The sequence below is a fragment of the Chiloscyllium plagiosum genome, unplaced genomic scaffold (assembly GCF_037043375.1).
Source record: "Chiloscyllium plagiosum isolate Xiang-an unplaced genomic scaffold, Cpla_swu_hap1 HiC_scaffold_6, whole genome shotgun sequence".
Lineage (NCBI taxonomy): Eukaryota > Metazoa > Chordata > Chondrichthyes > Orectolobiformes > Hemiscylliidae > Chiloscyllium > Chiloscyllium plagiosum.
In genome coordinates, this window is record NW_028270144.1 from 76,994,881 (window position 1) to 77,010,114 (window position 15,234).

Consider the following 15,234-nt stretch of genomic DNA (forward strand, 5'->3'; position numbering starts at 1 on the left):
ACCTTACCACCCTTCTTAAACAGTGACACCACGTTAGCCAACCTCCAGTCTTCTGGCACTTCACCGTTGACTATCGATGATATAACTATCTCTGCAAGAGGCCCAGCAATCACTTCTCTAGCTTCCCACAAAGTTCTACAGTACACCTGATCAGGTCCTGGGGATTTATTCACCTTTATGCATTTTAAGACATCCAGCACTTCTTCCTCTGTAATATGGACATTTTGCAAGATGTAACCATCTATTTCGCTACTTTCTATATCTTCCAGATCCTTTTCCACAGTAAATACTGATGCAAAGTACTTGTTTAGTATCTCCCCATTTTCTGCGGCTCCACACAAAAGCAGCCTTGCTGATCTTTGAGGGGCCCTATTCTCTCTCTAGTTATCCTTTTGTCCTTAATGTCTTTGTAAAAACCCTTTAGATTCTCCTTGAGCATATTTGCCGAAGCTATCACATGTCCCCTGTTTTGCCCTCCTGATTTCCCTTTTAAGTATACTCCTACTGCCTTTATATTCTTCTAAGGATTCACTCGATCTATCCTGCCTATACCTGACTTATGCTTCCTTTTTCTTAACCAATCCCTCAATTTCTTTAGTCATCCAGCATTCCCTATACCTACCAGCCTTTCCTTTCACCCTAACAAGAATATACTTTCTCTGGATTCTCGTTATCTCATTTCTGAAGGCTTCCCATTTTCCAGCCGTCCCTTTGCCTGTGAACTTCTGCTCCCAATCAGCTTTTGAAAGTTCTTGCCTAAAACCGTCAAAATTCGCCTTTCTCCAATTTAGAACTTCAACTTTTAGATTTGGTCTATCCTTTTCCATCACTATTTTAAATCTAATAGAATTATGGTCGCTGGCCCTAAAGTGCTCTCCCATTGATATCTCAGTCACCTGCCCTGCCTTATTTCCCAAGTGTAGGTCAAGTTTAGCGCATTCTCTAGGAGGTACATCCACATACTGAATCAGAAAATTGTTTTGTACGCACTTAACAAATTCCTCTCCGTCTAAACCTTTAACACTATGGCAGTCCCAATCTATGTTTGGAAAGTTAAAATCCCCTACCACAAACACCCTATTATTCTTAGAGATAGCTGAGATCTCCTTACAAGTTTGTTTCTCAATTTCCTTCTGACTATTTGGGGGTCTATAATACAATCCCAATAAGGTGATCATCCCTTTCTTATTTCTCAGTTCCACCCAAATAACTTCCCTGGATGTATTTCCAGGAATATCCTCCCTCAGCACAGCTGTGATGCTATCCTTTATCAAAAATGCCACCCGCCCCCTCCTCTCTTGCCTCCCTTTCTATCCTTCCTGTAGGGGGAAGATGAGGTGGTGTTCCTCCAATTTGTGGTCTGATTCTGGGTAATCCAAGATGGAGGACGGGAAAAATTTCTGGCTGTATCAGCTGCTCCTTTATTGAGGTATTTTAGGTGTTGGAGGTTATTTCCTCGAATTCCAGACACAGCAATTACTGTTTTATACACTGTTGCATTGTTTTGGAACTTTGGCAAAAAAAAGTCAAAACAACAGCAGTTTTAAAAGGGAGAAAAACAGACAAAGGAAGCACATGGTGAGGTCAGTGCAGGAGAGAGAAAGAAACTGCACAGGTACTGCCTTTGCTGTTTGAATTCATGTATCGCTGGACATCGGAGTGCGTCTGGGAAAATTAACAAACAGTGAAATTCACAACTGATCTTGGAGGAACTGTTTGGGCGAAGTTCACAACACAGAAGCAGATAAATGTATTGTTTTTAAGTGGGACCTACGGAAAGTCTGCAGTAGTGAGTAGAGTGGTTCTTTCTTGATTTTTTTTGAGATATGTCTTTTGTTTAAACTTAAAATATAAGCCATAACTATTCATTTAACCTGGGGCAGTGTTATTTTCTGGGTCTGTAAATTGTGAAGGAGCAAAAATGGCCTTTAGTAGATGATATGCACTCTTTGTCAAATGTGGGAGTTTAAAGAGAGTTTAAGGGTTACTGCAGATTATATCTGCAATAAATGCTGTTGGTTGCGAATCTTATCAGATCGAATGGATCAGTTGGAGAGACAGTTTGAAGCGATGAGGAATTTGCCACAGCAACAGTATGTGATGGATGGCATTATAGGAAGGGGGAAAAGTCTCAGATACAGTCACATAGATGGGTTAACTCCAGGAAAGGTAAGACAGGTAGGCAGCTAGTGCAGGAGCCTCCTGTGGCTATACCCATTTCAAACAAGTATGCTGTTTTGGAAATTGTGGGGTGGGGGGGCGGGTGATGGATTCTCAGGGGAACATAGCACGAACAGCCAAGTTTGTGGTATTGTGACTGGCTCTACTACAATGAGGGTTACGTCGGGTTCCAAGAGATCAATTGTGCTAGGGGACTCTCTAGTCTGAGGCACAGACAAACGTTTCTGTGACCAGCAGCGAAAAGTCAGAATGGTGTGTTGCTTCCTGGTGCCAGGATCAAGGATGTCTCAGAGAGGGTGCAGAGTATTCTCAAGGGGGAAAGGGTCCAGAAAGAGGTCATTGTCCACATTGGAACCAACAGCATAAGAAGGGGAAAGATTGAGATTCTGAAGGGAGATTTCAGAGAGTTAGGCAGGAATTTAAAAAGAAGGTCCTCGAGAGTAGTAATATCTGGATATCTCCCGGTGCTGCGAGCTAGTGAGGGCAGGAATAGGAGGATAGAGCAGATGAATGCATGGCTGTGGAGCTGGTGTATGGGAGAAGGATTCACATTTTTGGACCATTGGAATCTCTTTTGGGGTAGAAGTGACCTGTATAAGAAGGACAGATTGCACCTAAATTGGAAGGGGACTAATATACTGGCAGGGAAATTTGCTAGAGCTGCTCAGGAGGATTTAAACTAGTAAAGAGGGAGGGTGGGACACTCGGAGGTAGTGAGAAAAGAAATCAATCTGAGTCTGGTACAGCTGAGAACAGAAGCGAGTCAAACAGTCAGGGCAGGCAGGGACAAAGCAGACAACAAGGTAAGACTGATGCATTGAAATAAATGCAATGTAATTTAAGGGGCCTAACAGGGAAGGCAGATGAACTCAGGGCATGGTTAGGAACTTGGGACTGGGATATCATAACAATTACAGAAACATGGCTCAGGGATGGGCAGGACTGGCAACTCACTAGGTAATCTGACATTTGAAGAAAGGTCAATGATATGATGCAGCATTCAAAGTTCTAACTGAATAAGTGAAATTGACTCTAAACAAGAGGCCTGGCCCAAGATTTTCATTTTTCACCTTTTGTCACATTCTGCCCAAACTACTTTTGTTCCATAATCTTCCCAGCCTCTGAATATCGTGGGTTTGTACAAGAAAATTGGGAAAGTCATATGAGATGTCCAGCATTAAGAGCAAAACATTCCTTCTTCCAACCAAATGTTGAATAGTGAAGAAGGGCCTATTTGCATGAATTATCACTTATAAACAGTTTTTTTTTATTATTACCTAATCTTGGCTCATTAATATGTAGTTTCTTTTTCTTACACCTACCAGATAGAAAGTCGATAATTTCTGATGTAAATGTCAGAGTGGCTACCTGGTGACTCCAGCTCAATGCTTGCACCTCTGGGCCTTCGTCGTTTGAGGCAGCCACTGTTAGGGTCCTATCCTCAGAGCCGGTGAGGAGCTGAATATCAAGTACTTCACAACCAGTCATGGTTCTTCCTGCCCTAATGTGAGCTCCTATGAGACAAAGGGAGAGATTGAGTGAAATGAAAGTGGCTGGCACAACTTAGTGCCAGCGCAGATGGGGGAAAGGAGAGGTGTTCAGAATGAGTGGTGTTCTATCTGGCAGGTGTTCAGAATGAGTGAGTAAAAGGTGCAAGAGACCATACAGTGTTAGTAGTCTATGGGGATTGGGTGGATGAGAGCAAATGAGGGAAGGTGTTACATGTGACCGGAGAACATGAGTATGGCTGCAGAATCAGAAAAATTGAGCATGAGGCAGAGAGAGAAAGGATGTGGTACTTACCCTGGCAGAGTCAATTAAGTTGTATTGCTGAGCATTTCTTCAGTTGATTGGCACCACTCTAACATGGGGGCAACCCCATATCAGGCTGGCAAAGTTTGGTCTCGTTTGCCAATTCTAGGGCTAAGGACAGCCCTTCACTGCACCAATCTGTCCACCAGGGTCCTGTCCATAAAGTGGGGCACCGATTTCCCCTTACTGGCCATAATGTCAAAAGAATCACAAACCATGCAGGGCTGCTCCAGACTACCAGTACTTGTTCAAGTGCACAACAGCTGTTTGAATATGGCATTGGTGCTAAGGATGTCCTGGACAGTGAAGAATGTTTCCATTTACAAGTAACTGAGAGTTATGGGTATCACCAAATTGACAAACATTCACTCTGTCCACCACCAGCACACAATTACGGTAGTGTATATCACCTACAAAAATGCACTAAAGCTGCTTAGACAAGACTTTCTAAATCCAAGATGATCACCATATGAAATGACAAAGGCAAAAGATACAACGCCATTCCTCACTGTCTCTGGGTCAGAATCCTGGAATTCCAGGAATGTTGGGGAGATTGTGACATAGTGATGTTGGTGTACTAGTGGTCCAGAGACACGCATAATGCTTTTGCAATTTATGTTCATGGTGAAATTTGAATTGTGAACAAATCTGAAATTAACAGTTAATGATGACAATAAAGCAACTGTCAATTGTGTAAAATCCCACCTAGCTGGCTGATGTCCTTTAGGGAGGAAACTCTGCCAACCTTACCCGGATACCTTACATATGACTGCAGACCCACTACAATGTGTTTGACCTTTAGTTGTCCTATGGACAGTTAAGGTTGAGCAATAAATGCTGGCCAAGCCAGCGATGCCTACATCCAGTGAATTTAAAAAGAACTGAACTGGTCCACCTATAAATACAAATAAGAGCAGGTCAGAGATTGCAAATTCTGTCGCAAGTAACTCACTTGCTGAATTCCCATAACCTGTCTGGACTGTGGAATGTTCTCCACTTTCCTGGATGAATTTAGCTCCAACAACAAGATACCTATTCAGCCTCTTCACCGTTCACTTCCTCCACCACTGACACAAAGTAGCAGCAGTGTGTACCATCTATAATGCAATGCAACAGCTCACCAATCCTCCATTCAATAGCATCTTCCAAACCTGGGTCTTCTATCATTTAGAAAGGTCAAAGGGAGCAGATAAATGGGAACACCATCACCTGCAAGTTCCCCTCCAAGTTGCTCATCATTCTGACTTGCAAATATGTCATTGTTTCTTCACTGTTACTGGATCAAATTTCTGGAGTTTGCAATTTTCCTCCTTATTGGTGTTATTTCACATAGTGCTAGAAATGTCTGAGGCATAGGGTTCATTTTCTTTTTATCCTGGAGTGGGAGTGTGATCCAGAGGCTTGCATAGAAATTCATCAAGGTTTGTTAATGTTGTGAGCTGGCATCGTTAGCCAGGTTTTTATTTTGCTGTGTGTTAGTGCTTGATGTGCAGCTGGGAGTAGCAGATTGGAGGCTTTTTCTCCTAGTGACTGTCGATCCATTCTCCTTTACAGCACAGCCATATTATCCTTGGTCTCCTGCCAACTCAGCAGAACTCCTCATGTAGAATCTTGATGTCAGAATTCTCTTTCCTCTCCCATCCTCACCTCTTTTCCTGCAGGAGAGGCATTATTGACATTATCATGTTCATAAGTGTGTGTGTGTGTTACTACTAAGAAAAATATGACATTGGGTGTAGAGTTAAATGGTTCTGAATGAATGGTAGATCATGTCATCAAAGAAGTACTGTGGATGAAAAGAAATAAAGCATCTTATGGTGCGTGTGCCTGAGATGCCTGTGAGATATTCATCCCAAAGTCATCCTTTATGGTTGTGTCCTTGTCCCACACAAGCCTTTGGTGAAAAGCTATCAGGTGGGCATATTCCTCATGGTTGTGAATGGTCAGTGAGCTGATCACGTGTAGCTGCTGAATGGGTGTCACTTCTATATATTAAGAGTACCCCTGGCAGATATGTGTGGTGCTGTACCACTGGGGTTAAAGTGGTGCTACATTGGTAGCAGCAATCATAAGATTATGCAAGTCATCAGTTGCACTGATTTCCTGTTGCCATCCCTCGGAAAAATAACTTCTTTTCTCTCTTGTACAGTCTTAAGGAGAACTTCGAGAGGGACTTTGCTAAAATGTGGCACTACTTGTTACTGGTCTCTGACATCTCCTGGGGTGGATGAAGGTAATGTGCAGAGATTGAATGATGGGTCTTGGGTTGCAGGCAGTGCAGTGCTGTCCAGGTGCCTTTTAAATATGGCACCCAGAAGTTGGAAGGCCCCTATGGAGAGTAGACCACCTGCCTGCCAGCCTACCGTTCAATTTTGTCAATTTACTTGCACATGCAGTTGCAATTAGATGAGAAGAATATCATCATTTAAGAAAATTTGACTCAGTCCTAAATAGAAGTTCCTCTCACATTTAGGCCTGATCCACACTTAATCTCAAATAAAAGATTCCCTTAGTGGTTTCCTTCACCTTCCTTTTGTAGATGGTGTGGCAACAGCAATTTTTCAGTCCGTTGTTACTAAGTGAACTCAAAATATTATGATTAATGCTTCTACAATTTGCTCTTCTATTCCTTTAAATGCCCAGTGGTGGAAAGCATCAGGAACTGGAGATTTGTCTATCCTAATTATCATTATATTCTCCCCCACCATTTTCTTCACTTAAATTGTACACAATCATTTGCTCTGCTTGATTGGCTTTTCAGTCTCCCTTGCATCACTTATATTTTAATCACTTCCTCTACTATCGAAAATGTTTTCAAAGTACTCGATAAATTATTATGGCTTACCTTTTATCTATTATCATACCAGCTGCAGCTGTCTTTAATAGGCCTACACCTCCTATAACCGTTGTCATACTTTTAATATATTTTTAGAACCTTTACAATGAACCTTCATATAAGTTGATTTTGCTTTGTATTCCCATTTTGAATTTTCATTCGCTGAAGCTGTTTTCTATATTTTCCCAATTCTGTATTTCTTAGCATTGATCTGAGTCACTTCTTTTAGCTTTATACTGTGCCTCAGCTGATCACCATGGTTGCTTGGATGAACGTGGAATACATACTCTTGTTGTGCACATGTGTGTCTTGTAATGAGGTGTTTCTTTGAATATCACCAATTGGTTTCCTTCAGGCCCATGCTGCTATTCTATAAGATCATGACCTCAGATCTCAACTCCTCTTTCATGCCAACTCCTCTTAAACCTCAACTCAATATTTCAAAAATAAATCTACTTTTGTGATCTACTCCTCCACAAGTTTCAGGAGTAGTGTTTAGTGCTTACTGTTTGAGAGTTCTATCCATAACAGGAGATTGCATCTTTATTCAGTACTGTGTGGTAGCTGAAAGTCTCAAGTCTTTAACATAAATATAGAGGTCAGGGTTAAGGTTCAGCTTGAATCATGAGTTAGTTATCATCCAAATCCCTTCAGTTTTGCAAAAGGTAGAATCAGATTTGTCTCAGCATATCTTACACTAGTGCACTACTTTTGGTTTAAACTGTAATAAGAAGAGAAAATGTTTTGCTTCTAAGTAAAACTGCACAGAACTTGAAAGTTCCCATGTAGGCTGAGCACAAGCCAGTCTCTTTTGTTTCCAAATTTTTTAAGGAGGCTGCACTCTGAAACAAATAAAGCTTTCAAATTCCAAAAGAAAAATCATCTATGTTAACAAGGAGTGAAAGATTAACAAGATTTGCATAGTATAGGCATGCAACTGTAAAACAATAACAAGATTTTCAGGAATCTAACTAACCTGTCTCGTTTTCACCATTTGTATGCCTAACGCTGTTTGGACTAACTTAGCAAATCAAGGCACTGAATGTTTAACTGGACCGACCTCAATATTTGTACTGTCGTATGTGGATTTGTCTGTCATCATTTCTCAACTAGCTATTCTCTGTTCCCTATGTCTTCCTTCATAAACTAATGTCCTGAATTTTGGAATCACCTTTATCACTCATTTGTAAGTCATCTTCAAATTGCCCATTCGTTTTGGAAGATACAAACGACCCAGAATATATAACAATGTAAATAGAAATTTCTGGTTGGATGTAAGTATTTAAAATATCCAATTTTGACTGAAATGTTCACTTTCAAAATTCTTCCCATTCCTCAAATGAATGGAAGGCAAGAATCCCAGGCAAATAATCACAAGAAGGAAACAACCAGTCTAAAATGTTAATCTTCTGCTTTCTTTTGTAATCTCAGTCATTTCAAGTTCATTACAGCTTTGCTTTGTTTAAAAATGTTAATATTACAAGCAGGTAAAGATTCAACTTATTATTACCATTATAAGATCACGTGAAACAAAGCAGCAAAGTTGGATTTTTTTGTGTGTGATTTGATTACTTCAGTGGTGATACTGAAATTAATTTTATTGGTTGACAGCCTGTTTCTATATTATCCAGGCAGCAATTGGAGATGGAATAAAAGATTAACCATTTGAATATTTATTTGGAAAATTTTATTACTGTTTCATAATACAATTTATGTACATTTGAATAAATTATAAATACAGTTCATTCCCAAAAAAACACGTTAAAATAAACATTAAGTATGTCTGCAGAATGTATTCCCCACTTACGTGGTTTACAAGAGACCAGCACATAAACTTCATCTCTATGGAATTTTCTACTGATAAAAAGGACTGGGAAAAAGTAAGAAAAATTAAATGTGTAATACTGATTGGTCCCTATGTAATGACAGGGGAAAAACAAAAGAAATTGCAACCTTGGTTTCAAATATACACTCTAATAATTGATAATAGATTTGTCCTATCTGTCATGTTTGAAATAGTATTTTAATGTACTTTATCTTAAAAATAAAACCAGTTTTATGAGTTTGACAACTGCCTACGAGTTTTTGATTAGTTTTCCCTCCTAACATTTCTTGGATAGCCTGTTCTGTTGATAGGTTTTGCCAGCTGACATATATTGAAATTTTGTATCCTCCTAAAATATTTGTGAATTTTCCAACATTTTTCAATTTGCATGCCCAAAACATAATTGAAGGGTGAAAAGACAAACACTACCATGCTGAGCTTAACACTAACTTTACAGCAACATTTGTAGTTTTAAATGAAATCTTTTACTTTGACTTTTCTTTTAATTGTATTTTGTTAAGAAGGCTTCAATATTATAAAGTAATGCTCCAGATTTGTGCTTTCCCAAATGATCTGATGCAAACTTTCATCACGTTGACCACACTTTCTTGCATATAACTTTTGTTGCTGTTACTTGAAATACAAAATTAATATAATTATTTATTCTATTTGATTATTATTCTATGAAACAAAGTAATGGTCAGTGAATATTTTTTGAGCTGCAGGAAGGTTTGTACTGGAGTTACCCGGGGTCAGTACTGGGACCCTTGCTTTTCCCAATATATATTAATGATCTGGATCACGGTGTGTAGGAGGAAATCTTAAGTTTGCAGATGACATGGAAATTTGAAGAATTGTAAACTGTTAGGTGGATAGTGTGGAACTCCAAAAAGGGTGGTGAGTGGTGGACAGTTGGTAGATGAGGTTCAATGCAGAGATGTGTGCAGTGACGCATTTTTGTCAGAAGAACATTTAAAAAACAGTATAAAATAAGGGGTACAACTCAAAAGGAATACAGGAGCAGAGGATATACATGTGTACAGATCACTGACGGTGGCAGGTCAGGTGGGGAGTGCAGTTCATAAAGTATACAGTGTTCTCAATTTTATTAATAGGGTCATGGTGTGGAAGAGTCCAGAAATTATGTTGAACATATGTAATACATTTATTAGACTTCAGCTGGAATATTTTATAAAGTTGTGGGCACCAACATTATAGGAAAAACATGAATGCATTGGAGAGAGTGCAGAAATGATTTACTAGAATGCTACCAGGAATGGGAAACTTCAGTTATTGATGAAGTTAGGACTGTTCATCTTGGAGGGATGAAGGCTGACAGGAAACTTGATAGAGGTTTTCAAAATGCTGAGTGTATTGTATGATGCAGATAGGGAGAAGCTGCTGCTGCTCCTTGTAAAAGAATGACCACCTTCTCAAGGGCAACTAGGGACAGGCAATAATTCCTGGCCCAGCCAGCAACACCTACATCCCACAAATGAATGAAACAGAGACAAGAGTGAGAGGGCAGACTTAAAGTGATGTGCAAACAAAGCAAGGGTGATGTAAGAATTTGTCTTCACACAGCCTGTCTGGAAATGTAAAAGCAGATTCAATTGAGGCATTCAAGGAGGGTTTGGAGTGGTTAATTGGGTAGAAATGACGTGCAGGAATATGGGGATAAGTCAGGAGATTGGCACCAGGTAATGGAGGTGGACTAGATAACAGAACTGTTGTGGGCACAATGGGCAGCACCATGTTAATGCTGTGATTTTGGTATTCATCAGTACTAAGGGAAAAAATTAAAACCTAGCATGCAGTGTTTCTATGGCCTTTCTATTGCATTAATTTAATGGAATGGGGGGCACAACAATTTGCTTTAGGGGTAGCCCATGAATAGAAGTCAAAGAATCATTTCATTATCATATATACCTCTCATTACTTTATAAACCTTCATAAGGTCACCTCTGAACCTCCTACACTGCAGTGAAAAAAGTCCTATCCTATCCAGCCTCTCATTCTAACTCAAACCCTCCATTCCCAGCAACATAATGGCAAATCTCTTCTGAACCCTCTCTAGCCTAATAATATCCTTCCTGTAACAGAGAGACCAGAAATAGATACAGTATTCCAGAAGAGGCCTCATCAATCTCCTGTACAACTTCAACATAATGTCTCCAATTCGTATATTCAAAGGTTTGAGTAATGAAGGCAAGCATGCTAAATGTCTTCTTAACTACTCTGTCTATATATGATGCAAATTTCACAGAATTATGTACCTGAACCCCTCGGTCTCTCTGTTCTACAACACTGTCCAAGACCCTATTTTTAATTGTATAAGTCTTACCTTTATTTGTTTTACCAAAATGCAATACCTCGCATTTATCCAAATGAACTCCTTTTGCCACACTTTAGCACATTAATCCAATTGATCAAGATCTCTTTGTAATTTTCAGCACCTTTTTCACTGTCCACTACACCACTAATCTTAATGTCATCCACATAATTACTAACCATGCTTTCTATATTGTCATCTAAATCATTTATATAAATGACAAACAAAAGTAGATCCAGCACTGATCCCTGTGGAACACTGCTGGGTAACAGGCCTCCTGTCTGAAAAAATATCCACCACCATTTTTCTCTGTCTCCAGCCACTAAGCCAATTTTGTATCCAACTGGAAAACTCACCCTGAGTGCCATGTGATCTAACTTTACTAATTGCTATGTGGGAACTTGTCATAGGCTTTACTAAAGTCCAAGTAAACAATGTCTAACCCTGTCTTCTTAGTTACTTGCTCAAGAAAACTCAGTCAAGTTTGTCAGACATGATTTCACTCGCATGCAACCATGCTGACTATCCCTAAACATTCCTTACCTCTCCAAATGCATAGAAATCCTATCTTTCAGAATCACTCCCAACAACTAACCTACCACTGAAGTCAGACTCACAGGTTTCTCCTCACATCCTTTCTTAAACAAAGGCACACCATTAGCCACTCTCCAGTCATTTGGCACCTCACCTGTAGTTATAGATGATACAAATATTTCTGCAAGGGGCCCCACAATTTCCTCCCTAACTTCCCACAAAGTCCTGGAATACACTAGATCAGATCCCGGAGATTTATACACCTTTATGTTTTCTAAGACCTCCAGCATTTCCTCTTCTGTAATGTGAACTGTTTTCAAAACACCAGTATTTATTTCTCTTAGTTCTCTAACCCCCATTTCTTTCTCCATGTTAAAAACTGATGCAAAATATTCATTTAGTATCTTTCCCATCTCATAGGTTTGCCAAACTGATTTCCCTCTTAGGAATGCCCTACACTCTTTTCACTCTTCAAGAGATTCATTTGAACACAGTTGTTTATATCTAATAATTTTTTTATTCTTGACTAGAGCCTCAATATCTTTATTCATCCATTGTTCTCTAATCTGAGCATCCTTATCTTTCACTCTAATAGGAACATAGTAACTTTGAACTCTCGTTACCACACTTTTGAAAGTCTCCCAGTTATCAGATGTCCCTTAATCTGCAAACAATCTAGGACCAGGTCAGGATGTTTGATAGTTCGATAATATTTGTATGTCAGCATGCTTCTGCTTAATTTTCATGTGTTTCATGGTTATTGCAGTACAAAATGAATAGGTATAAGTCTGCCATTTTGGTATTCTAAAGCTAACTTGTTCAAATTACTGCTGGTTGTTAACATTGTCCCTTAGCATAATGTCTCCTGAAAACAGGATACAACAAAGCATAACAGTCAGGATCCTGAATTAAAACTGAGAGGCATGAGTACAGAGCCTCCTTCTATAGTTTCACTATTATGTTTTGCCTCATTGGTCTTAGAACACTTAGTAAGCACTGACAAATTACATATTCTGGACTCAAACAATACTTCATGGTATTTGTTACAAGATGCTGACTACACATTTGCACATTTGGGTAAGATAACAGGATTAGCTATTGGTGCACATTGTGTGCACTCTAGAACATCCATACACAAGGCTTCTACAGCATCCATCCTTTCAATATGCACAAGTCTGGTAAGCAGTTCAGGGATGCTATAACCTGCTGTGCTTATACGATCAAAGAGTTGCATTCCATCTGTCATTCCACCTATTTCATCCCTCTTCAGCCCAAAGCTCTCTGCCAGATGACGCCATGTTTTCACAATAGCTTTATCCGTGCTGTAGGTAGAGCTCAGCATTCTGCTGGTTTTCTCAAGACAGTCAAAAGGTAGTTCTGTCGGGCTGAGCCCTGAAATTATAGATTATAGTAATCGATTAAAATAAAACATCACTTGTTACCATCAGGAACAAAGTATTGTTCTGCCACCCTCTCCTAAATCTAACATTGCTATTTTCTAGTACTTCAAGATGCGCACAAGCAGTTTGCAAAATTATTAAGTGATCCATAGAATTAAATGAAACAACCCTAAACATCAGAACCTCTCTTAAAGAAATAAAATTGTATCAAATAAAACTACTAGAGGGCAAACAAGAGTGTGGTGTTTTGCACTGAAAACAAAACGCTCAAAATCACAGTCGGTCAGGCAGCATCCGTGGAGAGAGAGCAACCTAACGTTTCAAGTCTACATGACTGGGATATCTGGTTGGCATGGATGGGTTGGACTGAAGGGTCTGTTTCCATGCTGTACATCTCTATGACTCTTCATCAGAGCTTTTCACTCCATGGATGCTATCTGACCCACTGTGATTTCCAGCACTTTTTGTTTTCAGTCCAGATTCCAGCATCTGCAGTAATTTGCTCCAATTCTGTTTTGTAACATGTTTAATTGTATACAAGATTCCTTTGCATGTCACTTCCCTTCAGAGAATGGGAGCACAAAAAGCAAACAATGAGGAAGGAATGTGATGAACTGTAACTTGGGAATTTAGTAGAATTGGGAATGAGGTGTGGAGGAGAAAGGAGATGTTTTTCAGTTTTCAGTAGTTGGTGAGTATTCAAAGGTATTAATTAGCTCAGCAGATTTGAGAGTTTTTGTTTAAAAAATCCCTCTCAAAGGTGGCAATAATTTAAACTAGTACCGGGGAGATTTAAGAATTACATTAAACTTATAGCATTACTTGTTAAAGTACGAGACGTTAGGCCACTTCTGGAATCTTGCGAGCAGTTATGGTCTCCTTCCTATCAGAAGGATGTTGTGAAACACGAAAGGGCTCAGAAAAGATTTACAAGGATATTGCCGGGGTTGGAAGATTTGAGCTATAAGGAGAGGTTGAATAGTCTGGGGCTGTTTTCCCTGGAGCATTGGAGGCTGAGGGGTGACTTTATAGAGATGTATAAAATTATTTGAATGTGAGCATAAGAGGTATAGTTAGTAAGTTTGCAGATGACACCAAAATTGGAGGTGAAGTGGACAGCGAAGAAGGTTACCTCAGGTTACAACGGGATCTTGATCAGATGGGCCAATGGGCTGAGAGGTGGCAGATGGAGTTTAATTGAGGTAAATGCGAGGTACTGCATTTTGGGAAAGCAAATCTTAGCAGGACTTATACACTTATGGTAAGGTCCTAGGGAGTGTTTCTGAACAAAGAGACCTTGGAGTGCAAGTTCATAGCTCCTTGAAAGTGGAATCGCAGGTAGATAGGATAGTGAAGAAGGCATTTGGTATGCTTTCCTTTATTGGTCAGAGTATTGAGTACAGGGGTTGGGAGGTCATGTTGCGCCTGTAGAGGACATTGGTTAGGCCACTGTTGGAATATTGCATGCAATTCTAGTCTCCTTCCTATTGGAAAGATGTTGTGAAACTTGAAAGGGTTCAGAAAAGATTTACAAGGATGTTGCTAGGGTTGGAGCATTTGAGCTAAAGAGAGAGGTTGAACAGGCTAGGGCTGTTTCCCCTGGAGCGTCGGAGGCTGAGGGGTGACCTTTATAGCGGTTTATAAAATCATGAGGGTCATGGATAGGATAAATAGACAAAGCCTCTTCCCTGGGGTGGGGGAGTCCAGAACTAGAGGGCATAGGTTTAGGGTGAGAGGGGAAAGATATAAAAGAGACCTAAGGGGCAACTTTTCACGTAGAGGTACGTGTATGGAATGAGCTGCCAGAGGAAGTGGTGGAGGCTGGTACAATTGCAACATTTAAAAGGCATCTGGATGGGTATATGAATAGGAAGGGTTTGGAGGGATATGGGCCGGGTGCTGGCAGGTGGGACTAGATTGGGTTGGGATATCTGGTCGGCATGGACGGGTTGGACCGAAGGGTCTGTTTCCATGCTGTAGGTCTCTGTGACTCTACTTAATATAAACCAGGACCTATATTCTAATATATTTGTATGGGTTATTGAAAGTTTCAGTTGTCAAAACTTTTCATCTCCGCCTATCTGCATGTGAATTTTTTTGTGACATGGAGAGGCTGTTGGACCACAGTGATCAGATGGTTCTGGCTGACCTAGAAAGGCCCTGCTCTTATCACATTGCACAGGAAAACAAGAAGGATTTACAGATTGAAAATCAATGCATTGGGCAATGTTATGTTACAGCTTCTGTGGCCATCAAGTCCTGAAGTGGGACTTCAATCTGAAGCTTCAGGCTTAGAGGTGCCCCCACCGTACCA

General features: G+C 40.0%; 1 protein-coding gene across 4 annotated transcripts in view; it reads right to left on the minus strand.

Annotated features, from left to right (window-relative positions):
• Positions 1-8,501: 8,501 nt before the first annotated feature.
• The window catches only part of edar (ectodysplasin A receptor), a 170,759-nt gene continuing 164,026 nt past the window's right edge, over positions 8,502-15,234 (minus strand). For all 4 annotated transcript variants that reach the window (XM_087988134.1, XM_043692768.2, XM_087988135.1 and 1 more), the window contains one exon: positions 8,502-12,912. In XM_087988134.1, the coding sequence (XP_087844260.1) occupies positions 12,578-12,912 (335 nt within the window). In that variant the 3' untranslated portion in view covers positions 8,502-12,577. The remainder of the gene's footprint in view (positions 12,913-15,234) is intronic.